The sequence below is a fragment of the Choloepus didactylus genome (assembly GCF_015220235.1).
Source record: "Choloepus didactylus isolate mChoDid1 chromosome 11 unlocalized genomic scaffold, mChoDid1.pri SUPER_11_unloc1, whole genome shotgun sequence".
NCBI classification, from domain to species: Eukaryota; Metazoa; Chordata; class Mammalia; order Pilosa; family Megalonychidae; genus Choloepus; species Choloepus didactylus.
In genome coordinates, this window is record NW_023637577.1 from 4,288,961 (window position 1) to 4,316,677 (window position 27,717).

Sequence of the window (27,717 nt, forward strand, 5' to 3'; positions counted from 1 at the left end):
TTAATTTCAACACCTTCATGGTGCCAACCCAGAAATGAGACCAAGGTGGAAATTGGCTTCCACAAGATCAGGCAGCCAGCATGTAGCACTGTTGCATGCAGTATCCATGTTATGGGAGCCCCACTTTATAATTCTTCCAGCTCTGTTCATGTCTTAGCTAGTCTGACAAAAGCCCATGGTTTCTAAACTTATTGTCTCACATACACTTGACTACCCAGGGTGTAAATAATAGAATGATCCCCATTGTGTGATTGGGGAGGCTGGGGAGATGCTGAGAGAAATGAGAGTAACAATGACTACACCATGATCTCAAAACTGATAAGAAGGATTAGCAGCCACATCTGAATTGAGCCCTGTGTCCTTGTGTCATGGACACTGTAGGCAATCACAGCTTCCCAGGGAGCTGTATGGAGGGATGTGCTGTGGAAACTTTGTCCAGTTAACAGGATGACATGATTGAGGAGAACATGCAGTCAGGAGACCTCAGGGGTGTGCATGGAGGTCCTATCTGTTAGGTTTCAGTTAAGGGGACACAAGGAGGTGACCTCACTTCCTTGGAGACAGAGCCCAACAGAATGTGGAACCCTGCTAACCAGGGAGTGACACTCTACAGAAGACCCCTACCCGGATCAATAAGCCAAAGCCACTCAAGAGATGAACATATTTTCTTGTTGTGTTCACAGATCTGGTCTCAGAAAACCTGGAAATGAGAACTTTATGCGACGATGTAGATGTTGGTTCAACTGTCCACCACGAGGATGCTGTCCATTGACCAGGAGGTTCCCAAAAGTAAGTGAAGCTGGTGCAAGCTCAGAAATTCAGGAAATGCCAATAGTGTCACACTGCCTGGGCAGCCCCATAACCTCCTCCTCTCAGTGTGCAGGAGGCATGAAGAATGGGACCATCGATGTCAGGGTTTGAAAACTTGTGCTCTTTGTGTTCACATCTCAGGAGGTGGGTGGCTGGCAGGAAGGAAAGTGGTGACAGTGAGGCAACCATCATTCATCATGTTAATCCTGGACCCAAAAGTCATCTTCATTCAACATGTTAATCCTGGGCACAGATGTTGTCATCATCAAACATCCGTCTTTGCCTGATTTGAGTTGCAGCGATAGCATGGTGTGCTCCCCCTGTGGCAATGGCCAGGCAGCCTCCTGACACCTCCTGTGAGGCTGCTGAGCACTGTGTTTGCAGAGTTCCATGCAGGAGATTGGGAAGGAGCTGCTGGAGTGAGTCATCTACAGTGTATCTTTGCAGAAATTGCAGGGGCCTCCTGGCAGTGACCTAGGCCAGAACAGTGGGCAGGTGACAGTAGGTACAGTGTGGCCTCTGGCTCAGGGTCCTGAGGCAGATTGCATGGGCTGGAGGGCACGAATCCCACACCAGTGACTTCCTCAGGCATCCTCCCACAGTTTTACATCTGAATGGCCCAAATCTCAATTCTAAAGGCTTCTGGACCTCCACTCATCACCCTCCCCACAAATCCATGCATTTCTTGTCTTGGCCAGGTGGAAATTCATTTTTCACATATTTGTACTAGTATCTTAGAAGGGACAATTTGTTTTCACTTAGATTTAACCATGTGCTCCTTTGCATTTTGCTGCTCTCATTATTGTCACATCCAAAGGCCAGGTTTACCTTGAAGCAGTTGGCTGGACCATCCTGCATATTTTCTAAGCCTTACAGATCTTTACACTCTTGATGGTGGTTTTTGACTCCCAAGGAAGGGGATGACTCTTTGTCCATCACTCCCATTACAAAAGGCATGCTGACAGAACAAATCCCTTTGAACTTCCAGGCCAGGAACTGTGGCCTGATTCACCTGTGACACATTCCAGGAGAGAGGCTGCCTAGAGCAGCAGTTCAGCATTGCCCTGATTTCCATTCTTGAAAAGATTCCTTTCTGGGGCTGTTTGAGCAGTGCAGCAGAGGAGATCCTCTATTTTTGCTAATAAACTGATCTCCTTTCCTGCTTCCCAGGAGAGAATCCATGAAATGGAGTGCTGGCTCATAGCCAAGCTGAGAAAATTCAATAGTTTGAACCATCAATCTTCCAAAAGCCTGCAGCAGCTATGCAGCAGTGGTACAGGGGAGCAAATGGAATTGCTTTGGTTATTTGATTTGCACCCACCCCGAGAGGTGGAGACCATTCCAGAAGTCAAAGGGCCATTTGGGTTTGAGGCTTCTGTTCAGGTCCTCAGATCTGTGGGGCCTTTCTACCACCTGGATCCTCCTGGCATTTGCTGGTTTGCTGGAGCAAGGAACTCCATAGCTGCAGGTTCTCAGACATCCCTTTAAGGCAAAACACAGACAAATCAAGCTGTTGCTCTGAAATCACTAGTGGTCTCATAATCTCTGTCTTCTCTGTGCACTGCTTCCAAAGTGGGCATGGAATGAGATGGGGCAGACTTTTTCCCTCCATGTATGGAGCAGGCCCTGCAACCAACACTATGGAGGGAAGGTCAAGAGACCAGAGCAAGAGACCATGGCAGGTGGGGACAGGTGGGCAGGTAGTGTATTCTGAGGCTCCTGCATCTCCAAGCTTTCCACCTGCAACTTGACCAGTGCCCTGCAGCCCTGCTTGGCATTGCTGGGGAGGTTGCCATGGCCTTGGGAAGAATGGTCACAGAGCAGGGAAGTGCAGGTTCGATGGCATGCTGGGAGACCCTGTGGCTCAAGCAGTAGGTGGAGCCTTGGAGCAATGTGTGTGCACATGGCAATGCAGGGTCCTATCCATGCATCCTCCTCTGTTCCGTGCAGGCCTTGTGTGCATGCCCAGTTCAGTGCATAAGCCTGGTTGCCTAGCATGGTGTCCCCATTTCCTGTGCCTTGAAAACCGTATGCTTATGAGCACCTCTGATCTGCTGCCCTGTCCACACTCCACCCAGTGTCAGGAAGCCTGGTACCCTGTCCAGGGTGGGTGTGCCTTCATGCAATTCATTTCCAACACTTCAGTGAGCATTTAGGAAACTGGGGCAAGAGAGATGCAAGCAGTGACCCAGGGCAGAGTCCAAAGGACTGGAAGGTTCTTACCTCCTTGACAAGGGCTCAAGCCCTCCCATGGGATTTGCGTTGGAAATGAGAGCCCCTAAATCCCGGGGGACCCCTGCATGTTCCTGCCACCATGAGGCCATTTTCTTCTTGACATCCCTAGGAGTGTGGGCAAACACCACGACTAATGAGCGGTCTGGACAATGGAGGGTGGGAAGAGGAGGAGCTGGTACTGGACAAGATGATAAGAACAAAGGAAGTGGAAGGGGTTGGGGCAGCCCTTCTATGGGGCTGTGGACTGCAGCCTCCCAGCAACATGGCCACAGACCACAGCATGGGGAGGGGAGGGGCCAGACTGGTGGGCGGGGCTTACCTGGGATGCCCAGAGGTCTGCATGCTGGGTCCATCCTCACAGCAGTCTGACGAGGACTGAGCAGGGTCCTGTCTCCACTTCTCTGGGAATCTGGAACTTGGATGAGCCCATAGTGTGGAAGAAGGCTACAGAAAAGAAGGCCACAGGTCCCCTCAATACAAATTGGGGTGCTTGGAGTGAAGTCCCCAAGTGCTCCACAGCCATGGAAAAGTGTCTTTGGTCTTGGTTCTCCCTCAATGGCCTGCTCTGCTCTGAGGCCCTGGAAATTGCTTTCTATTCCCTAAGGGTCCTTATGAGCAGAGAAAGTCTTGCATTCTTGTTGGACTTAAAGGTGGGGTGACACAGAGCATGGCTGAGCCCTGGACCACAAGTCTGGGATCTGGGGACAAGACTGACCCATGGGAGCCTCCAGGTCCTCCTTTGGAGGTGGGTCAATACCATTGCCCTGACTGGGGTGAGGATGCCCATGAGAGAACTGGCACCTAGCATCAGTAGAGCCAAAAAAGAGGATGGGGAATCCTGAGGTCCTTCACATCCTCCAGAGGGCTTCAGGTCCTGCCACTTTGCTGTATGGGGCTGTGCAGCTAGAGTTGCTGCCTGGATGACAGCAAGCAAATGTGAGTGTTTTATTTGGGGTTATTTTTCCTGCCTGGGGCTGCAGTACTGGCACTGACTACCAGGGGTTGCAGTCTCTTCCCTGGCTGAGACTACAGGCTTTGTGGAGCCATAGGAGCAAGTCACCCAGCCCTTGCCCCTGCCTCAGACTTGTGCCTCCTATTATCAGCAACCCTCCTGCAAGCTGAGCCTATCAGAGGTGAGTATGGGGCCTGTGTGACCATCTCATTTTCCATTCAGCATCTACGCCCCTGTGAAAGGTGCCATGTTAGGCCTTGAGTCCAGTGCTCAAAATGTCCTGTCATCACCGCCCCCAGTATTTCACAGTCTGGAAGGGAGACGGGTAAAAAGCATGAAAACAAATATATATGGGGGAAAAAAGGGCAAGTGCTGAAGTGAAAATGAAGCATCCCATCACTTTGTTATATTCTGTTCGGAATAGAGTAACTCCAGTCCACACCCAGGAGAGGGGGATCAAACAAGAATGAGTTCCCCAGGAGGCAGGGATCCTTGGAAGGCATTTGGAGGCTGCCCACCACATAGGTTAAGAGGTCACACTTGGATCTGATTCTGAAGATAATGGGAAGCATTTGAAAGGTCTTTAAAACACATACTGATGATATCTGCTTTTTATTGAATTTAGTCTCTCATGGTGTGGACTGGGAAATAAAGCGGCAGAGAGGAGTTTCCCAAGATCACAATGCCAGAACTCAGCCCTGTTTTGAGTGATTCCATACTGCTTCCCACCCAATCTTGTAATTCCTCATTCTCTGTGTTCACACATTGCCTACAGGGGACACTAGCCCACAAGTTATAATGGTATTGTCACACATCCACCTGTTGATGTCCCTTGGAATACATGATCAAATGATCCCCTTGTGCAGGAGGGGAGACCTGGGGGCCCTTGAGAAGCACAGAGACTTGTCCAGGGTCATGCAGTTGGTAGAAAAAGAGCCAGGTGTGAATTCATCTCTGTCTCCTCAAATTAGATCCTGATATCACAATGCCTTGCGGGGGGTTGGTGAAACTCGGTATAGTTAAGGAGATGACCTGGAAGAGGAGGGTGACAAGTTTACAGCTGAGAGGGGTGTTTTTGGAGTGATATCGAGGTTTGGAACATAGGGAAGGGGACCCAGGAAGTGACCTCACTTCCTTGGAGATAGAACCCAAGAGAAATTCGAACCTCGGTAACTAGGCACTCTCATTTCAGACGGCCTCCTAACAGCTCACTCAGGCAGATACATTCAAGAGACCAAGATATTTTCTTCCTGTCTACCTATTTGCCAAGGCTCTGGCCTCAGGAATTCCTGGAGCAAGAATCTTTTTTTGAATCTTCAGACTTTGGCTCAGTCCTCACCCTCAAAGTCTCTGGCCATTTATCAGGAAGAAACCAAAGTTAACCCAGGGGGGACAGGGCAGGGGACTGCAGACAAAGCCATCCACTATGGTCCTGTGTGGACAGCCTCAACACCTCCCAGTTCCACTGTGTGTGTGCAGGGGAGGGCCATGAGCAGGCAGAGACCCTGGGCAGGAGCAGGTGGCTGGGGATGGAAGCCTAGTGGACTGGTCATTTCCCTCCAAGCTGATGGCTAGCAGAGCAGGACTGGGAGACCCCGGGGAAGAGTCTGCCCACAGGATGATCTACAGCTGTAGAGCTGTGTTCTAGTTTGCTAATGCTGCCAGAATGCAAAACACCAGAGATGGATTGGCTTTTATAAAAGGGGATTTATTTGGTTACATAGTTACAGTCTCAAGGCCATAAAGTGTCCAAGGTAACTGTGCCGGTTTGAATGTACTATGTCCCCCAAACGCCATTATCTTTGATGCAATCTTGCAGGGCAGACATTTTAGTGCTGATTAGATTGGAATTCTTTGAGTGTTTCCATGGAATGTGCCCCACCCAACTATAGGTGGTAACTCTGATTAGATATTTTCATGGAGGCATGGCCCCACCCATTCAGGGTGGGCCTTGATCAGTGGAGCTATATAAATGAGCCGACAGGCAGAGGGATCTCAATGCAGCTGTGAGTGATGTTTTGAAGAGGAGCTACAGCCAAGAGGGACACTTTGAACAAAGCACAGTTGCTGCAGATGAGAGACAGTTTGAAGATGGCTGTTGAAGGCAGACTCTTGCCCCGGAGAAGCTAAGAGAGGACAAATATCCCAAGTGCAACTAAGAGTGATATTTTTGAGGAACTGCAGCCTAGAGAGGAACATCCTGGGAGAAAGCCATTTTGAAACCAGAACTTTGGAGCAGACACCAGCCACGTGACTTCCCAGCTAACAGAGGTTTTCTGGACACCATTGGCCATCCTCCAGTGAAGGTACTTGATTGCTGATGTGTTACCTTGGACACTTTATGGCTTTAAGACTGTAACTGTGTAACCAAATAAACCCCTTTTTATAAAAACCAATCCATCTCTGGTGTTTTGCATCCCAGCAGCATTAGCAAACTAGAACAGTAACATATTGTGCCGGTTTGAATGTATTGTGTCTCCCAAATGCCATTATCTTTGTGGTCTTGTGGGGCAGACGTTTTGGTGCTGGTTAGATTTGCTTGGAATGTGCCCCACCCAGCTGCGGGTGATGATTTTGATGAGATGTTCCTATGGAGGCGTGGCCCCGCCCATTCGTGGTGGGCCTTGATCAGTGGAGCCATATAAATGAGCTGACTCAGAGAGAGGGGACTCAGTGAGTGCAGCTGTGAGTAATGTTTTGAAGAGGAGCAAGCTTGCTAGAGAGGAACGTCTTGGGAGAAAGCCATTTTGAGGCTAGAGCTTTGGAGCAGACGCCGGCTGCCTTCCTAGCTAGCAGAGGTTTTCCGGACGCCACTGGCCATCCTCCGGTGAACATACCCGATTGCTGATGTGTTACCTTGGATGCTTTGTGGCCTTAAGACTGTAACTGTGTAGCGAAATAAACCCCCGTTTTATAAAAGCCTATCCATCTCTGGTGTTTTGCATTCTGCAGCATTAGCAAACTAAGACACATATCAACAATCGGGTACCTCCACTGGAGAATGGCCAATGATTGGAAAACCTCTGTTAGCTGCTCCAAAGTTCTGGTTTCAAAATGGCTTTCTCCCAGGATGTTCCTCTCTAGGCTGCAGTTCCTCAAAAATGTCACTCTTAGTTGCACTTGGGATATTTGTCCTCTCTTAGCTTCTCCGGAGCAAGAGTCTGCTTTCAACAGCCATCTTCAAACTGTCTCTCATCTGCAGCTCCTGTGCTTTCTTCAAAGTGTCCCTCTTGGCTGTGTCAAGTTCACCCCTTCTGTCTGAGCATATAAAGTGCTCCAGTAATCACAGCCTACCCTGAATGGCTGGGGCCACACCTCCATGGAAATTACCTCATCAGAGTTATCACCTACAGTTGGGTGGGTCACAGCTCCATGGAAACACCCAAAGGATTCCAATCTAATCAGCACTAAAACTTCTGCCCCACAAGATTGCATCAAAGAATATGGCTTTTTCTGGGGGACATAATAATTCAAACCAGCACAAGCTGTCATCTCCTTTCCTCCTGTGAGGGGTCTGTGCAGAAAAGAGTCCTGGGCCTCATTTGGGAGCAGAACTTCAAGTGGGGCCATCCCCCTTGGCAATGGCTAGGCAGAGCCTTGACACATCCTTGCCTGGTCCAGGCACTTTTGTTGTAGAGGTACATCCAGGAGATCAGTGACAAGCTGGACAATGGGGTCATGGACACCACCTCCCTGATCAGGGTGCATTTGCACCACACCATCCACAAAGGCTGGAGCAGAGCCTTCTCCACACCCAGGTCCCAAGACCCCACCCTGGAGGCTCCCCCAGGCTCCCTCCCAGGGCTTTCCTGGAGTGGCCCACAGTCCCACCACAGAGAAATGTGGAACTCCTCTCCACTCCCTTCCCACCTCCAATCCCAAGCCCCCTGCAAAGGTACATTTCCACATTTCCCATATGTGCCAGTTTAAATGTATTATGTCCTCCAAAACACCATTATCTTTGATGCAATCTTGTGTGGGCAGATGTATTAGTGTTGATTAGATTGGAATTCTCTGAGTGTTTCCATGGAGATGCGCCCCACCCAACTGTAGGTGATAACTCTGATTAGATAATTTCCATGGAGGTGTGGCCCCACGCATTCAGCATGGGCCTTGATTAGTTTACTAGAGCACTGTATAAACTCAGACAGAAGGAGCGAGCTTCCTACAGCCAAAGGGACACTTTGAAGAACACACAGGAGCTGAGAGAGGAGCTGCAGCTTATAGAGAAACATTTTGGAGACACCCTTTGAAAGCAGACTTTTGCTCTGGAGAAGCTAAGAGAGGACAAATGCCCCAAGAGGAACTAAGAGTGACATTTTTGAGAAACTGCAGCCTAGAGTGGGACATCCTGGGAGACAGCCATTTTGAAACCAGAACGTTGGAGCAGACACCAGCCACGTGCCTTCCCAGCTAACAGAGGTTTTCCGGACGCCATTGGCCATCCTCCAGTGAAGGTACCCAATTGTTGATGACTTACCTTGGACACTTTATGGCCTTAAGACTGTAACTTTGTAACCAATTGAACCCCCTTTATAAAAGCGATCCATTTCTGGTGTTTTGCGAAAAGGCAGCATTAGCAAACCGGAACACCATATTTGTAGGACTATCAGGTGCTGGTGGTCTATGAAAAGGTCAGTGTGCCTGCCTCAGAGCTTCATGGTCATGCCCATCATGTACAGGTCCAGCATGAGGACCTGGAGCCAACTGAGGCAGAGCCAGAGGGTGAGGACCAGGGATGGGTGCTTGAGAGCCCATAGGGAAGAGGAGCCCCTAGAGGCTGGGGTTGGAGCAGGAGCAAAGAGGAGCCTCAAGCCTTTTCTCAGGGGGTCCTCTGTCTGTGAAGGCTTCCTGGGGTACATTCTTGGGTTTGGGTTCTCAAGGGCAGTGGGATATTTTCTGACATTGGAAAGCCACCTGGAAAGGCAATTGTGTTGGTGAATATTCTGCCCCTTGCAGCTCCAGGCCCAGCCACCTTGCCAGCAGTATCTCCAGCTCCAGCACCAGGACCAGAGTGAGCAACACTAGAAAATCCAGAGCTGCCACCAGCTCCAACTCTTGCGCAGACTCTGGAGCTGGAGCCACCTGCTTTACCAATACTAGAGCCAATGAAATTGTGCCAGCTCCATCTCCAGATGTCAATTTGGAACCAGGTTCAGAGCTGGAGGCCTGACAACACGACAGCCAGATACAGACCTGGCTCCAGCATCACCTGCCATGGTAGAGCCAGGTCAGGCACCAGATCCAGCTCCCACTTCTCAGCTCCAGACAGGGCCAGACCAAGAAATGGAGCCTTCCTTCCCCTGTGAGGGCATCTTCTTTCCAGTTTGCTGCTTTTTTCTTCATATTTTATTTTTTATATGGCTTGGCTTATATTTCCTTTAAAATTACCCTTAAATTAAATGTATGTTATTACCCTTTTGAAGTGTCTGTATCGGTGTCTTTAGGCACATTATGATGCTGTGCAATTGTCCTCTCTTTCTTGTTCCAGAACATTTTTTCTCCCCACACAGGACTCCCACACCCACTCACAGCCCCTCTGCATGCCCCTCCTGCACACCTGGGACCCAACAATCTGCTTCTGTCTCCTTTTCTTACTCTGCCTGGGCTCAAGCCTGAGCGTCTGCACAATCTTAGCTCCTGGCACAGTCGGGGAGCCTTTATCCTCATTTCACAGCTGGGGACACTGGTGATCTTTGGTCCTTAGCTGGTTGCATGGCAAGACACATGGTGGCCTCCCCCGGCCTCTCTCTTCTCTCCCAGGTTCCATTGACTTTCAGCTCTTGCTTCCCCTGGATTTCTCTCTCCATCTGAATTTCATTCTGCATATAAAGGATTCCAGTAAAAGGATTAAGACCCATCCTGACTGAGTTGGACCACATCATAACTTTGGTCACCTCATTAAAATGTCCTGCTTACAATGGGTTCATGCCCATAGGAATGGATGAAGTTTAAGAATATGTTTTTCTGGAGTGCATCCAGCTCCAAACCACCACACTTAGTCTCTCAAAATATAATATTCCTTCTGAGATTCAGAAACCTGCAATGACTCCCTTTTAGCTCTTTGAACAACATGCTTCCAAGTCACTTCCACGGCACACCAGAGACCACCCTGAGCTTACCCAGCCACCCACACTTCTGACCTATGAAGAGCCTCCACGTAGGAACACCCAGCATCGCCTTGTACTTTCATTAAGGTCAATTATTTTTCAGTACTCAGCCAATAAACTTTATACCTTATTGGAACATTGTTGCAAGTGTGTAGCAACTGTTGTTTTAAGGCTAAATAAATGTTATATTTTGTACTGCTTTAACCTTAAATAGAGAAAAAGTTGCCTTAAATTTTATGGTTTTCCCTAAATTTTAAAAGCAAACACCAGTATGTCCTCATTTATCCTTAAAAAGATGAACCACCCTAAATCATTTAGAAACCACCTCCTTTTAAATTCACATATCTCTCTTGGTAACATTCAAATCTCCAAAGGGTTTTCTAGATCATTCCCTAATCTTTTCCCCAGGCCTGAAGTGTCTCTGGGAGATGCCTTCATTCTGACAGGAAAACAAGACCCCTGACCCCTGGGCTCTTTTAAGAGTCAAGCTTCTCCATATTGATTGTGCCTTAGAACCATCCAGAACCTTCAGAACTACTGACCCTGGGGTCCCAACATGGATCTTTCCGTCTGAATCTCTGGCAGGGTCCCTCATCTGTATGATCACAGCTGTCTCCTGGTACATCTACTCTGCACCTTGAGTTTGGCTCACATTACTAAAGTCCCCAAGTCCCTAGAATAAAGTCAGGTGGGAAAGGACCAAGGAGGCCCCTTCAGGTGCAGCTCCGTGGAAAGCTCACCCCATCAGCTCTAAGGTAGCAGCTCTCAACCCAGGCTGCAGATTAGGGACATCCAGGGAGTTTTGTCCAAACAGGATGGCCCTGGCCTCACTCCCCGTGGTTAAGTCAGAGTCACTGGGCTCAGCCTGTGGTAAAGACTTCCAGATGATTGCTATTTAGAGTCATGATAGGAACATTATCCTACAGCTGAATTCACTTGCAGTCAGGTACATGATTTCACTAAGTGCCTTTCTTCAGCAATTGGACTGGGGAGAAAATTATTTATATATATAAAGTAGATTCAGCATCTCTTAGTTGTTTGCCACATTTCCTGGGACAAGTTTGTCCAAATGAATTTACTTCTCCCCTATGTAGATCCCGCATGCGCACTAGTCTTTCTCTTGAAAAATGTTTGTTTTCTACACTCACGTATCACTTCCTTCTTCACTTCCCCAATAATTATAAATAAAATGAGTCAAATGAAATCCGAATGCAGTCCTTTGTAGAATACAGCTTTCTCATGGAGAATACGCTTTTGTGAAAGTGAATTGGCTTCCCAGTTATAAGAGGACCCTCATTAACACTCCCCTGCTGCAGAAATGAACATTCACAGAGGCTGAGATCATCTGTCTTTTGTGTCAAACCCAGGCCAAGGGTCTCTGCTAGACCCAGTGGGAGTGCCGGGTCTGGACACAAGCACATCTGCCCGGGATTTGAGGTCCCCTACTTGGGCTTTGTGGCCCCTCCCAAGTCGATGTTGGTGCAGGAGGACACATTTGTGCCCTAAAGCTGATGCAGATGGGACCGAAGTTCCCCGAACTGACCTGACCCTTCCCATGCTCTCCTCCAGGTTGCAGAAAGGAAGCAGCAGACCCAGTTGCACCAGGGCTCGGCTTCCTCTCTCTTGGCTGTTTGGGGAGGCTTGGGCTGGGGCTGCAGATTAGAGACCTACTCTCCCACCCCCACCCCAGGACACTGGCAACAACTTCCTGCTGTCAGATATCATGGAGCATCTGAGGACTCAGAACTGAAAGTGAAGCTGCTTCGCTCCATCCAGGCTTGGACCCAATGACCCAGAAATCACAGCCACCTCTTCCTACCTTTCCCTCTGAAACCCACAGGGTGTACGGGCCTGGCCGAGGAGGACCCACAGGGAGGCCAAAGGGCAGGAGTTGTCTTGGGTGCCAGAGACAAGGCTGTGGCATCTGGGAAGTTGGGGATATCAGGCCCCAACTCAGCATGGAGGTAATCACTGCTCAGGCCCCAGTGTCACCCACCACCACACTCTCATCTCATCAATTAGGTAAAAAGTTGCCATAAGTTCTCTCCCTACATTTCTTTTTCTCTGTTCCATTCACTCTCTCTTTTGTTTTTTTCCTGACCAGCTCTCATAAAACATAATTTTCTTTCTGTCATGCAGGAGCATGCAGGGACCCCCTCATGCTCTGAAAATAAACTGCTTCCAAGTCACTTCCATGGAACATCAGAAATCACCATTGGCTCCCCAGGTCACCCCCATTCTGACCCTATGAAAACCTTCCTCAACCCAGGGCCACCCAGCATCACTGTATACCTTCATTCACTTCAACTAGTTTTTCCTGTGATCTGTGAACCCAGTGCAAATATGAGCTGAGGACCTTCACAAATTAACTTTTATATTGAAAGGGCTGTGTTAAATATAAATAACTGTATATTTTTATACTGAAAGCATTCTTTTACACTGAAATGTAGGAACAATTTCCCTTAACATTGATGATTTTCTCTAAGCTTTGTAAGGTAAATACAGGCAAATCACACATATTCTTAAAAAGATAAGTAGTGTACATGCATGAAGGAAAGTGTTTGAAGACCACTAATCTACTCCAAATAATTTTAGCCTATCTGCTAGGGCTGAAACAAAACTTCAGTTAAAGATGGACAGCAACTGAAGCAACAATGACAATTAAATCCATTATGCAATCCTGGATGGGATGTAATAATGGAGGAGAAAAGACTCAAAAGGATATTATGGGGACATTTGAAAAATTTGGAAAATAGACTGTAAGCTTTATTCCAATGTGAAATATCTTGAACTTCATAACTGTATTTAAGGTGGTTATATAAGTGGATATCCTTGTTCTTAGGGAATGTACATGGGAGTATTATGTGTTCAAGAAGCATGATGCATACAACCTATTTTCAAATGTCCAGAAAATGGATATTTAGATAGATAGATACATAGATAGATGATAGAGAGAAAGAGTGATACAGCAAATGTAGCAAAATGTTAACACTGGTAGATTTGGGTAGCTGGGGAAGGGGTAGGTTGGAGGTCCCTGTATAGGTTTTGTATTATTTTGCAACTGTCCTGTAAGCTTGAAATTATTTCAAAATAAAAGGTTTAAAGGAAAAAGAAAAAAGGTAAGCAGCCCTAGAAATATTTGAAAATCCCTTCAATTTAAATCTACACACACCTCCTGGGCAAATCTCAAGGTCACGCCCCAGTTGTACGTCCCAGGCCACAGACATTCTAAAAAAGGCCTTCAATCATTTTCTCAGTGGGGAGAAAAGCCCCCTGACCATCAGATGCACAAAACCAGCTTCTTAATCCCCATTGTCCATGAGAAGCATTTGGTACCTTCAGATCTACTGATGCTGGGTCTCAACCTGATGATTACTTCAGGATGTTTAGGGAAGGAACCCTCATCATAATGGATATAACCCTCTCCCAGTGCTTCTAATCTGCAGCCCGGATTTGACTCATGTTTGCTAAAACCCCTGCCTCTGTGGAGTACAATGTGGCATGAAAGGACCTGTCCTCTGGTTCAGGTCAGTAAAAACTCACCCTGTTACTCTAAGGCATCAGATGTCAACTCAGACTGCAGATTAGACTCACCACCCATGGAGGTTTTCGCAAACACCAAGTCCAGAGAATCATCACAGAACAGTCAGAGCTGAGTCATCAGGATTTGCCTTTTCAAGCAGCCTTCTGGCTGATTCCATTACGGAGTTAGAACTGAGAAACTGTTCTACAGGTGAATTCATTGTGGACAAGATCCATGATCTCCCTGAACTTATAGGCTCATGGGAAAGCTGTATTTGAACAAGGAGTGTTAATGAACTAGACTAAATGTTAAACAAGGTCAAGGACAGAATATGAAGGAGGCCCTATGAGGGGATGTCATTTCCTGAGAAGGCTTCTATGCCAAAGGTTAACCAGCTGAGCCCACAGTGATGAGAATGAGCCAGCTGATGAATGGTGTTTGTGGGTGATGGCAGAGAGCTGCTATCACAGAAGGAGCAAAGGCCCTGAGACAAAACTGTGCTCAATATGTTCAGGAAATGAGAGATCAGTGTGGCTGGAGCATGGATATCAAGAAGAAAATTAGCTTGATCTGAGCTGTCACATAGACACGGAATGAAGATTGTCTGCTCAGGAAAACCCTATATGAGTTTTGGTCTGAACACCAACAACAATGTAAACAGGGCTGCCCCTGAGAATCCTAATCTGGTCTGTGGGAGTGACCCTTGACACCTGAATCATTTTAATTCCAGTGTAAAAAAAAAGCCTGTTAGTTGCACATATATTTGGAAGCTAAGATTTCAAGACTTTCTCCTTGAGTAAGAAGCTTTCAGTGAGGGAGCAAAAGAATGCAGGAATTGCATCACATTTTTCCTTTGGAAACAGCCTGGGTGGACTTGCCATTCACAGGAGAGAAGCCCTGGAAAGGAGCTGGATTGAGGAAGGATGCTGGACATGGAGACTGAATGGAGGGTCCTGTTACATATGGAGGTCACCTGAAGCTTAAATCTGCCTGCATCAAAACAAAGGGCTCCTGTCTGGAGATGAAGATTGGGTGTTTACTGGTGCTCAGGAAGGAGGAGGGTAACATAGTCAGACTTTTGCACTGGGTGGTCCATAATGGATCAGCCTGGGGATGCATTGGACAGCTGTGAAATGGGGAGCACAGAATCCAGCTAGGGGATTTCCTAGCCAAACGGGCATGAGGAAACAGAGGCCTGGAATCTGTAGAAATGAAGAGAAGGTGATTTTTGGTGACATGCAAAGAATCAATGATTACTCCTGGGCCAAAGCATGTTGAGTTTGAGGCCGTTTAAGAGGGTATCCTTGAAAAGCCTCTTTCCATGTCTTCTTGGCTTCCACCATGATAAAGACCATAAATCTTAAGGATTATGTAGAGTAGGGTGGATGTTTCCCAACACTTGAGAATTTTTCTAGTAGGGTCCATAATAATACCCTGGACTACATCTGAGGTTCTGAAGACAACAAAACAATCAGTCCCCAACATTCTGGGCCACCCCTCCCCCTCCCCCATATGCACTCAACACCACCCTTCTCTTTCCTTCCATCAGCTAGGTTGTTCCATCCATTAACCCACTCAAATTCTCCCCTCTGCTTCCCTCTTTGGGCAGAAATAAAATTCAAGTCTGTTCTCTAGTGAGGGAAGAACTCTGTTCTCCCCCTCTCCTCCACTCCCTAAACTCTTCTTTCAACCTAAGCCTTTCAGACAGAGTTCTACACCCATCACCACCTTCCATGATCACCCCCAACCAGATGAAACCTCATCTCTTCTCCTAACCCTTCATTCAAAACACCCTCTGCAGGTCAAATAATCCTCAGATGCCAAATGCACAGGACATCACTGGTGCCTTTACCCTAACTCAGGACAATAAATTTGGGAGTAAGAGGGTGGTTCAACATAGGAATATAACAACTTCTCATATGACATTTGGGAATGTGGGACCCAGAGACCCTGGAATCACAGCCTAAAGTTGATCTCCAGCTCACCCTCTCCCAGATATTCAATCAAGCCCTTGTTTAGGTGCTGTGGTGAGAGGATTTTCCAGACGTATGAAAGTTCTAAATCAGTTTATCTCCAGCCATTCAGAAGGAGGCTACATGGGGTGGGTCTGATCCAATCACACCCAAGCCCTTAATAGGGGCTGGAGCCACACGGGGCTCAGAGACTCCACACAGCAGAGAGAAGCAAACAGATTTCCACACTCGGGGCCTCCGTACCTACCTGAATCTCTGCAACTGTAAGTGCCAGCTCTCCCCACCCCGGATTAGGCGCTATGGCTGCAGAGAAAAGACTCTCAGGAGAAAGCTCAGGGATAAAAATGGAGGTAAGTTTGGGAGGGAGGACTCCTTCCTGTGTGTTTATGGAATGATGGCTGGATTTTCTTTGTCTTTCATTCCTTTAAAAGCATGCCTAAAGCTCTTAAAATGTGTGCTGTACACTCATCTTCATACAAATAACTTCACTTTAATTCTCTGTGAACCCGACTCATTTTACAGAGCTGGAAACTGAGGCACAGGGTGGTTAATTACCTTGATAGGGACCCAGAGTTGTAATTTTCTTAGGAGAGAATAACAGAAAAAACTCTTATTCTGGCCCCTGAGAACTCCTCTCAGTGTTCTATGCTGCTTCTGAATGCTTAGTGGTACTTTCTTTCCAAAGTTCCTTATTTTAATGAGATTATGGGTCTGCTTTGAGTTGCTCTTCCTGGCATTGCATTTTGCATCTTTAGAAGTTCCATTTAGATCTTTTGTATGTATATATTCTGTTGGTCTCCTTTTGCTCGTGCTTGAACACAGGGAGCTCATTTATAATAGCCGTTTTAAAGTTCTTTACTAATTCTCATCTGTGTCATTTCCGGGTCTCCATTTATGAATTGTATTTCTCTGCTTTGCTATATCCCTGTTAATTTTGGAGAGGAGGCCAGGATTGTGAATTTTACTCTGATTATGTTGTGCCTCTTTAAATAATAATTAGCTTTTGTTCTGTGATGCTGCTAAGTCTAAGCTTTTTAGGATGGTTTTTGACCTTTGTTAGGTGAGACCAGAACAGGCTTGAGTCTATGGCTAATTTGGCCCCACTCATCAGGTCATTCCCTTCTCAGGGCCCTATTCTAAGCCTCTTGGACTAGATGGTCTTTCCTTTCTGGCTGCTGGTGCATGAATTCCTCCTGACCTGGAGTGAGCACCAGGGACCCTCCAGCCAGCTCCTTCCTGGAGGTTCTTTCCAGGAAGAACCTGTGCTCAAACAGGGGACCTCCTGAAGATCTTCAGAGCTCTCTCGCTCTCTTCCTGTGAAGCTCTCTCCTCTCTGGGCCTCTCCACTGTGATAGCCAGTAGACTTCACCTCCCTAGCTTCACAAATCCTCAACCCTGGGGAATGGCGGGGCTTGGCTTAGATTCCCTCCCCTGGGAACTCTGGAGCACTTGCAGGACCCACCTACAAGTGGTGGCCTTGCCTCAGATTCACTGTTGGGTGCTGCCTTTTGCCCAGTGTCTGAAATCCTTTGGGTCCTGTCAATCTTGTGACTTCTTTTGCTTGTTTAAAGCAAGGGGATAGAAAGGAAAGGAGAAAAGCTTTGCTTTGACTTTGAGGTAATTCCTTGATTAACAGATTGTGACTGAGATTTTCTCTTATTTCAGGATATCCTATTTTTCCAAGATCTGGTCTTAAGAGTTGATAAATTCAATTTCTTGGTCCTGTGATTGGATTAGCTTTAATCCACTCTTAGCAAGTTAGCAAGTCATTAAGAGATTATCCTCTATTTAAATATTCTCCTTGACTTATTTCATATTAGGAAGTGATGTTTCAGCCTGAAATTACTAGAAATCTCCAGGAAGTAGAGGAAGAAGACACTGAAGAACCAGAGAAGCTCTCAGGTACAGTTTTCTCTGTGTAATTTTTTTTATTTTCTCTACACTTTCTGTCCCACCTCAGTCATCTTAATGAACTCAATGTGCTCATCCCAGCCCCCAGAAGGGGCAGCTCCAGGGGCAACAAGGCCTGTGCATCAGCATTCTGGGAGCCCCCTGCCCTGACCACAGAACCCTGGGTGATCTGAAAGTGAGCCCTACATCAGCAGAGCCTTCTCAGTCTGCAATTGTGGACTCACAGCCTGGTTAATATCCTCTGAAATATATTTTATGGAAACCGAACCACCTCTGGATCATAGATGCTTCTTGACCTCTCCCATTGAGTGTCAGGTAGATGGCTGAATCCACAGACTTCACATTTAAAGGTTTATTATCTCATGCAAACTGGAATAAAGTAATGTTCGTACCCTATTGGTAGGAGAAAGAGCCTTCTGAAAACACACAAATATGCTTGTTAGTTATGCCAAAGTGCATCCACATTCCTCTCTTTCAGGCCAGCTAAATACTCCTTGGAGTGATGAGGAAATCAGGAGTTTCCTTCAGGAATGGGAATCCCTTGAACACGTGACATATCCCATTCAGAAAAAAAAGAATTACGTGTTGTCGAAATCAATTGCCCAGGGGATCAGGAAGAGGGGCATAAAGAAGAGCTGGCGACAATGTCTCCACATGTTGATAAGTTTGATGGACTTATATTGGACTATACATGAGGCCAACCAGAAGCCAAGGACTGAACCCCTGCCTTGTCCTTATGGAGAGGCCCTATACAGGATAATGGAGTATAACTGGGAGGACAGCATCTCCTCAGGTTTGTCTCCACCACGTTTGTCTTCGTGGTCCTTTAGTGATTGATGTCAGGAAGCCCAGCCCCTCCCAGTGTGCTCTGAGCAGGACAGAGAATTCTGGGACTGGTCCCTGCCCAGAGGATCCCTCTGCAGGTCAGCACAAAAGACCTGCCACTCTGAGGACTGCCCATGGCTCCCTTTCTGCCATTTGCTCCTCAGCCTAAAACAGTGGCTCTGAAGGACTTTGTGCCTTGTTCAGAATGGACACGTCCCCAGGGACAGGCTAGATCATAGGCAAAAATGCTGGAAGAGGGTGGGTGGTGTCTTCATGAGTTCTCAATATGTTCTTTTCTCACTCAGGTTGCCCCCATGCAGATGTGGCCAACCTTCCACCTCCTGAGTTCCAGCTCCAGGCCTGCACCATCCTCATGCCCCTTGAAGAGCTGATGTGGACTTTCCCACATGTGATCTACACGGAGAACCCTCAGGTACCAGGATGGGTGCCCTGGACCCCAAGCCCTCCATGGTCACCTCCATACCTGTATCCTGCCATTCTCCCAGAAGACCCCACATCCCAGCTGCAGTGGTCAACCGCCTCTAACTGATAAAGATCTTGGTCTTCAAGAAAACTTGAACTTGGATGCCAATTCTGTTTGAGATATAACAGAATATCGCAGATCCATGCATTCATTCCAGATTCCTTCCCTTCACCAAATCCAATGTAATGAAAATAAAATTTGAAGTTGAATGAGACAACCCTTGTCTCTTTAAACCTGGTGGCCAGGACATTGATGGAAACTGGAACTACAAAGAGGGAACAAGGGGGCCGGGGGGGGTATTCAGCTTCTTGGTGGACTTGTAATCTGTCATCTTTCTGTGTTCCTCTCCCCATCATTCTTCCTTCATTGAGGCTACTTTACTCTGCTGGGGCCACATGTAGATTCAGAGATGAAAGGGTCTGAATCCTGCCTTGAGCATTTCCTAGCTGTGGTCAGAGTCCTTCCATTTAATGTTTCTGGACCTCAGTTCCTCCTTTTAAATGTGTAGCTGATGCATCTTACTTCAGTAGCAGATTTATGAAAATAACATATATAGAAGAGTATCTTCATTTTTATTTCATACCACTATCTGGTTCTAGCAATATCTGCTGAAAAGACTATCTCTTCCACCATTGATTAACCTTGGCATTGGCTCCTTCTTCATAAATCAATTGACTAAAAAGGTGGGTCTATTTTGGGGCTCTCTCTTCTGTTCCACTGAGCTATTTGTATGCTACTATCACTCTGCCTTGACTACTTAAGCTATATTTTAATGCTGTAAAATAAGTTTAAAACTAGGGAATATGAGTGCCCCAAACTTTTTCTTCTACATAAAAATATTTGGTTATTTCAGATCCTTTTCTTTCCCAACTAAATTTAAAATTTAGCTTTTCAAGTTCTTCATAAAGCCTCCAAGGATTTTGATTGCGTTTGCAATTAATCTATATTTCAGTTTGGGGAGAATGGCCATGTTAGCTATATTCAGTCTGTCTATCCCTGAATGTAGTATATTCTCCATTTATTTTGATCTTTAATGTATCTCAGCAATGTTTTCTAATTTGCAGTATAGAGGCCTGGCATGTCTTTTGGTAAACTTACTCCTATATATTTTTATGGTTTGTCAATTCTGAAGGGACTGATATTTAACTCCACTTGCAGGCTAACAATTTAGCCTGAAGAAGATTCATGGTTGCTGTCAAACGACAGCATACAACTGCCTCAGAGGCAAAAGAACTCTTTAACTTACAGCACAGGAGGCAGCTTGAACTTCATGTCTGGGTCAGTTCTCCTTCCTTCCAAAATACTTTGAGCAGTCACACATGACCAACTTAGGAACATAAAATGATGTGCTCTCTTGTTTTTTCAAATCAAATCTGTATCCCTTCCAGACTATGGCTCCAGTGTTCCTGAGGCTAAGGATAGAAATTGAGTTTTTCTTTCGTATTGAATTAGTAAATTAGGGATTTGGAAATAATTTTAAACCTGAACTCCAAGTAGGCAAAATGAAGAAATTTTTAAAATTATAAGTAAAAATAAATACACATGCACTTAAACTTTATACATGTCTAATTTATTGATGCCATAATTAAACAAACCCAAAATAAAGCTCTGAGGTAGACTCTTTGGGAAATAATAGCCAAATAAACACATTTGTATTTTTTGGTTTTGATTACTATGTTCCTTCTGCAGTACTAAAATTAGTTCATATAACTAAATGAGTTTTTTCTTTCAGTCCTGTAAGTGGCCACTCAGTTGGCCTCAAAAACAAATGTTTAGGTTTTGTTTTTTTGGGTTTTTTGTTGTTGTTGTTTTTGTTTTTTTTAGAGCAGTGGCAGTTTACTGAATACTCATGCAGAAAGTACAGCGTTACCATGTACTCCAACCTAAATATTTTTCCTATTAGCATTTTGCTTTAGTGTGGAAAGTTTGTTACCATTGTGATAAATCAAAATTATTACAATTATATTATTAAAGTCAATAGTTTACATTAGGGGTCACTCTGTTTTACAGTTCTATGAATTTTAAAAATTTACTGTGGTAACATATAGAACATAAAATTTCCCATTTAACCACTTTCAAATACTATATACAATTCTGTCATGCTAATTACATTCATAATGTTGGGCTACCATCAACATTCATTACCAAAATGTTTCCTTCACTCCAAACAGAAACTTTGTACCAATTAAGCAATTAACTCCCCATTCTTCTCTCCTACTCTACCCCGGTAACCTGTAATGAATGAATTTTCATATTCTAATTATTTCATATAAGCAAGTTCATACAATATTTGTCCTTTTGTGTCTGGCTTATTTCACTCAACATGATGTCTTCAAGGTTCATCCATGTTGTCACATGTATCAGAACGTCATTCCTTTATACAGCTGAATAATATTCCATTGTATGCAAAATCACATTTTGTTTATCCATTCATTGATGGGCACTTTTGTTGCTTACACCTTTTGGCAATAGTGAATAATGCTGCTATGCAGATCAGTGAACAAACACCTGTTTGAGTCCTTGCTTGCAATCTTTTTGGGATTGCAAGTTCATACGGTAATTTTATACTTATCTTACGGAAGAAAGGCCAAATTGTTTTTGACAACAGTTGAACCATTTACACTCCCACCAACAATGCACAAGGGTTCCTATTTGTCTATATCCTTGCCAACAGTCATTTTCTGTTTTTTTAATAGTAGCCATTCTAGTGAGTATAAAGTGGCATCTTGTATTTTTTATTTTGCATTTCCCTAATGACTAGTGATGTTGAGCATCTTTTCATGTGATTATTGGCCATTTATATATTTTCCTTGTAGAAATATCTATTCAAGTCCTTTGCCCATTTTTAAACTGAGTTATTTGTCTTTTTGTTGTTGAGTTGTAGAAGTTTTTCACATATTCTGGATTCTCAATCTTTACCAGTTATATGGTATCCAAAGATGTTTCCCACTCTGGATTGTCTTTTTGGTTTTGTGGTAATGTCGTTTGGTGCACAAAAGTTTTTAATTTTGATGAAGTCCATTTTACCTACTTTTTCTTTTGTTGCTCATGCCCTATAAAAAGTCTAAGAATCCATTGCTTAGCACAAGGTCCTGAAGATGTTCCCTTTATCTTTCTTCTAGGAGTTTTATAGTTTCAGATTTTTAGGTCTTGTTCCTTTTGAGTTAATTTTTGTACATGCTGTGAGGTAGCGGTCCACTTCTAGCTTTTATTATGTGGATATCCAGCTTCCCCAGCACAATCTGTTGAAGAAATTAGTCCTTCCTCATTGAGTGAACTTGGCACTCTTGTCAAAACAATTGGAAACCCACATCTTCTATAATAAAGAAAAAATCAATTGGCCATAAATGTGAGGGTTTATTTCTGAACTCTCAATTAAATTCCCATTGGTCTGTAAGTCTTTCCTTGCGCCAATACCACAGTATTTTGATTACTGTAGCTTTGTAATAAGTTTTAAAATAAGGAAGTGTGAGTCTTCCAATTTTGCTCTTTGTTAAGATGGTTTTGGCTATTCATGGCCCCTCATCCTTCGATATGAATTTGATGTTTGTCTTTTCCATTTCTGCAAAGAAGACTGTTGGAATTTGGATTGGGATTGCATTGAATTTGTAAATGCTTTGGTTAAAATTAGCATCTTAACAATATTTAGTCTTCCAGTACATGAACACGCTCTTCCATCTACTTAGATCTTTAATTTCTTTCGGCAATATTTTGTCAATTTCTGCATACAAGTCCTTTACATCCTTGTTTAAATTTATTCCTAGATAATTTCATTCTTCAAGTTACTATTTTAATGGACTTGTTTTCTTGATTTCCTTTTTGGATTGTTCATTGCAGGTGTATAGCAACACCACTGATTTTTGTGTATGGATCTGGTACTCCAGCCCTTTGCTGAATTTATTAGCTTTAGTAGCTTTCTCGTAGATTCTTCTGGATTTTCTATACATATATGATCATATCATCTGTGAATAGGAATAGTTTTACTTATTCCTTTACTATTGGATGCCCTTTCTTTCTTTTTTCTTGACCAATTGCTCTTGATAGCACTTCCAGTACAATGTTGATTAGCAGTGGTGAGAGCAGGCAACCTTGTCTTGTTCCTGATCTTAAGGGAAAAGCTTTCAGTCTTTCAGCATTAAGTATGATGTTACCTTAAGTTTTTTTAATATATGCTCACTGTCATGCTCAAAAAGTTCTTTTCTATTCCTATTTCTCTTAGTGTTTTTTCAACAAGAAATGGTGCTGGATTTTGTCAAATGACTTATCTGCATCAATTGAGATGATCACCTTTTTTTCTTTCATTCTATTAATGTGGTATATTACACTGATTACTTACCTTATGTTGAACCAGCCTAGCATACCTGGAATAAATCTCACTTGATCATGGTGTATAATCCTTCTGATGTACAGTTAGATTGAGTTTGTTAGTATTTTGTTGAAGATTTTTGCATCTATGTCCATAAGGGATATTGGTCTGTAATTTTTCTGTTTTGATTTTGATTTTCCAAATATTACCTTGATGTGGTTTTCCTTTTATTTATCCTGCTTAACCTCTGGAATCTGTGGCTTAAAATATTTATTCATTTTGGATAATTTGCTGTCATTTCCTCTTCAAATTTGATTTTTCTGCAATGTCTATATTCTCCTTGTATTCAGCTACAAATGTTTGCCCTTTTAAGTGTTTTCCATATGTCTCTTCTCTGTTTATATCTATTTTTATCAAATTATGCCACATGAGATCAAAGGAACACCACATATTTTAAATTTTCGAGGGAAATGCAGGCACATCTGTTAGACATTGCAAAATTACTAGCATGAGGTAATTCATAATTTCATCCTTTGATAGTGCTACATTCCTTTTGTTGCTATCATGTCTATATAAAAGTAAATTTAGTGGTTGTTATGATAAAAAGAAAAGATGGATTTAAAAAAAAAAAAAAGAAAGATGCCTGCTAATCAATGTGGATCAGGAAAAAAGGTTGGTGGTACCTATTACTGTCTAACGTTTGAGGAGCTGTGTACTGCCCAACATGTACACTCATTCCATAACTAAATTATCATGGCTATGAAAGAATGAAATAAAAATATTTTTCCTATTTGTTTGCATTTTTTAAACAACTACAAAACTGTTAGATTATAAATACTTAATAGGTTGTTTGGACCTAACCCTTTCATAAACTATTAAGTATTTCTTTGGCCTAGGAGTACCATAAAAAACTTACTGAGCCACCATGTGGTACCATGAACTGAAAAAGTTTGGGGACCCTCTACTTTAGTTTCTTCGTCCTTTCATTGGGATACTTTCTTTTAGACAATTAGTCATTCTACTATTTGTATCTTTGGTCATGCTAAGCTGAAGTTCAACAACATCTTACTAAATTCCTAATTTCAAATGTATTTTTCAGTTTTACTTGTTTTCATTTGGTTCTTTTTTATATGGTTTTCTATTCTCAACTTTGTCTTTTATTCCATTAAGCAAATTAAAAAGTTTTTTTTTTGTTTTGTTTTTTGCTGACTGGATAGTATTTAATATGATCAGGTTTTAAAAAAGAAACATGAATATAAACATTTAAAACCAAGTGTACTGTGAGCAGCCACCTTCCGGATTTGGCCTAGTAGACAAGCTGCAGCCTGCCCTTGAGTTCCCCCCGCCCATCGAGTGGTGCCAAGATGGCGCCCACATCCTGCTTCCGGCTTCTGATGTATGTAACCACCCGCTGTATTCACCAATCATGCTTGTGTGCGTGGCGTTAGCCCATTGGATACACGCAAGGTTTATAAGAAAGTTCCCGGGCAAAGCTCGGGGAGACAGCCCACAAGGAGCCGTACCTGACGGCCGCATCGAGGTTGTTCTCCCCCGAGGTGTCTCGCCCCGGGTGGAACCTGTAAAGATGATGATTGCCTAGTCCCATTAAAAGTTTATCTGCTTTACCACCGCGAGTCCTGAGTGATCACAAGTGCTCCGGGTAAGACGTTGTCCGCACCCTCTCTCCCCTTATCTCTCTGGTCCCCATCGCCGGCCGACCGAGGACTCGAGGCGGGGCGGAGAAGCGCCGGACAAGTGGTGGCCCGTACGGGGAACTTCGAACCCGCAACCTCATTTGCGTTCCCCTCGCCCCGACGGAGACGTGCTCCCGGGATCCGTGGTTTGACCTCCGCGACTGATCACCGCGAGAAGGTAAGCACCCCCTTTCCATACGAGGACTAGGGCCCGTGGGCGTTCAGGTAGCCCCGGGGACTCGGAAGAGCTCTCCGAGTGATTACAAGACAGTGCCGGCTGCAAGCATGGGGCAGTCCGGGAGTTCACCCCTACTAACCCCCTTAAAGACCCTTTTGAAACAGTGGGGTATCTCAGTTAAGAGAAGCTCTCTCCAGCGATTTTTTGATGATGTGGCCACTTTTGCCCCCTGGTTTCCTTGTTCTGGCAGCCTTAATCTGCCCTCTTGGATGAAACTTGGTCGTGATATAGACCGAGCGCGCCAAACGGGTGTCTGTTTGGACCCGATTCTAGTCCTTATATGGGAGACTGTTCGTGCAGTACTTGAGTTAGAATCAGCCACAGGCCTAACTACGCCTACCGCCTTGTTGCAGGCGCGACATGCACTCCAAGAGGCTCAGTCTGTTTCATCTGCGGAGGGCTCCCATAAGGGCAAGCCGCCGGAGTCGAGTGCTAGTTCTGATAATTCTGACTCAGAATCTGAAAGTGAGGCAGATGAAGGGCCGGAAGCGCCTCCGCTGATTGACCTAGAGGGGCCTCCTGTCTCACCCACGCGGCCCTCCGCCCCACCAGCAACGGCTGCTGCGCCTCAGAGGATGCACCTGCATCCGGTGGATGGTTTCAGCGGTTCCGTAAAGGGCCCTTATAGAGGGCTCCCTCTGGCGGACATGCCGAGTACATACCCTAACCTTCCCGCGCAATGCCCAGAATCCCCACCCGACTACGCGGACCCTCCGCACCCTTCACCCAATAGGAGGCATTTTTGGAGGTGGAGCCCTTTTACCACATTCAGACCTTTTGGCGTTCTTGGCGGCTACCGACCGCTGCTCAATGAACCCGAACCAGCCTCCGAGATGTTCCCAGTCATTATCAATCAGCAAGCTCGTAATCATGAACCCTATGATTACAAGCTCTTGAAGGAGCTGAGGCAAGCCGTCCATCAGTACGGCCCTAACGCCCCTTACACCCTGAATATGGTTGAAAACCTCTCCGCCCTAAATCATACACCTGCAGATATCCTTCAGCTGGCTCGCTCTTGCTTGCCTCCTGGCAGGTTTATCGATTGGAAGGCGTGGTTTGAGGAGTTAGCTGAGGAACAAGCCGCAAGAAACGCTGTGGCAAGGCACGGCGGGTGGAATGCGGATATGCTTTTAGGGAAAGGTGCTCACGCCCAGAATCAGACAGGATACCCCCAGGAGGTTTATGCCCAAATTTTTCGCTGTTTCATAGGGGCTTGGAAAAAATTGACAGGGGAAGGAGAGGCGCAGGCTTCGCTTAGCGGCATACACCAGGGTCCCACAGAACCTTTTGTAGATTTTGTAGCGAAAATGCAGACTGCGGCTGAGAGGATTTTCTCAGATCCAATGGTTGCAGAAACTGTGGTTAAGCAGATGATTTTTGAGCAATGCAATAAGGAGTGCAAGGTTATCCTGGCACAGAATAAGGGAAAGAGCTTGACAGAGTGGGTTCGGCTTTGCAGGGACGGTGGCAGCCCGTTAACTAATGCGGGGCTGGCTGCTATGTTAGCCAGCTCCTTACAAGTAAACACAAAGGACCCCAGAGCTTTAGAGGTAAAGCCAAAAAGATGCTATGGCTGTGGCCAGTCTGGGCATTTTAAGAGAGACTGCCCCAATAAAGATCAACCGCCTGCCGTTCAGCACCTCCGCGGGCCACGTGCAGTCACTAGGCTGTGTGGCCGCTGCCACAAGGGGCCTCACCGCGCCGAGGACTGTAAGTCAGTCTTCAATGCGCAAGGAGTACGCCTTTCTGGTCGTCCTGAGCAAGATTCAAAAAACGGGCAGGGGGGGTCCACCCTTGCGGTGGGCCCCCAAACACACCAACGGACGATGCGGCCCCCATCCAGACCCGCGCATCTCCCGGATCAGCAGGATTGGACCTCCGTGCCACCTCCGGGCTCGTGCTAACCCCAGCTATGGGAGTCCAATTGGTGGGGACCTCTTTCAGGGGGCCCCTTCCAGTAGGAACCGTGGGGCTTATATTAGGGAGAGCATCCATAGCGTTAAGAGGATTAACAATTGTGCCAGGTGTTGTAGACTCAGATTTCACGGGTAATGTCCAGGTTATGGTGCAGTCTCTGCAGGGCACTCTGGTCATTGCAGAGGGCGATAGGTTGGCACAGCTTCTGCTCTTGCCCAGCCTGCATTCAGTCTTTCCAAGCAAGCCAGGACAGAGGGGGAATAAAAGATTTGGGTCCTCCGGAGAAGTTTTTGAGGGTCTTCAGATGTCCCTAGAGTCTCGACCCATGCTGACTCTTAAAGTACAAGGCCGAGCCTTCCTAGGTCTGTTAGATACTGGAGCCGATAGGTCGATTATAAGACAGCAAGATTGGCCCCCCGCTTGGCCAACGAACCAAGCGGAAGACACCATCAGAGGGATCGGCCAAATCTCAGCGCCCATGGTGAGCGCCATTACTCTCCATTGGGAGGATGAGGAAGGGCATCAAGGCAGTTTTCAGCCTTATGTGCTGGCCCTGCCTGTTTCGTTATGGGGAAGAGATATTCTAGCTCAAATGGACGTGACTTTAACCACTGGTTACTCTCCAACTTCTAAACAGTTGCTGAATAGAATGGGATATGTCCCGGGCAGGGGGCTGGGAGCCTCCTTGCAAGGGCGCGTGAAGCCCATTCAGGCTGACTCTAACCCCGGTAGACAAGGC

The 27,717-nt window shown here is 45.5% G+C and overlaps 1 protein-coding gene across 12 annotated transcripts in view; it reads right to left on the minus strand.

The window, feature by feature from the left end:
• Positions 1 to 27,717, minus strand: part of LOC119524375 (olfactory receptor 2T33-like) — an 84,839-nt gene that overhangs the window by 40,551 nt on the left and 16,571 nt on the right. For 7 of the 12 annotated variants that reach the window (XR_005214806.1, XM_037822997.1, XM_037822994.1 and 4 more), the window contains exon 2: positions 3,365 to 3,489. The exons of 1 other annotated variant lie outside the window; for it this stretch is intronic. Coding sequence is in view for 1 of the 11 variants with exons in the window: in XM_037823003.1 (XP_037678931.1) it covers positions 3,034 to 3,150; positions 3,365 to 3,489; positions 9,596 to 9,667 (314 nt within the window). In the remaining 10 variants the exon portion in view is untranslated. Of the gene's footprint in view, positions 1 to 624; positions 2,293 to 3,033; positions 3,151 to 3,364; positions 3,490 to 9,595; positions 9,820 to 11,650; positions 11,744 to 27,717 lie in introns of those variants that run through there. 4 more of the 12 variants (XM_037823003.1, XM_037822999.1, XM_037822998.1 and 1 more) reach the window with 4 other exon arrangements.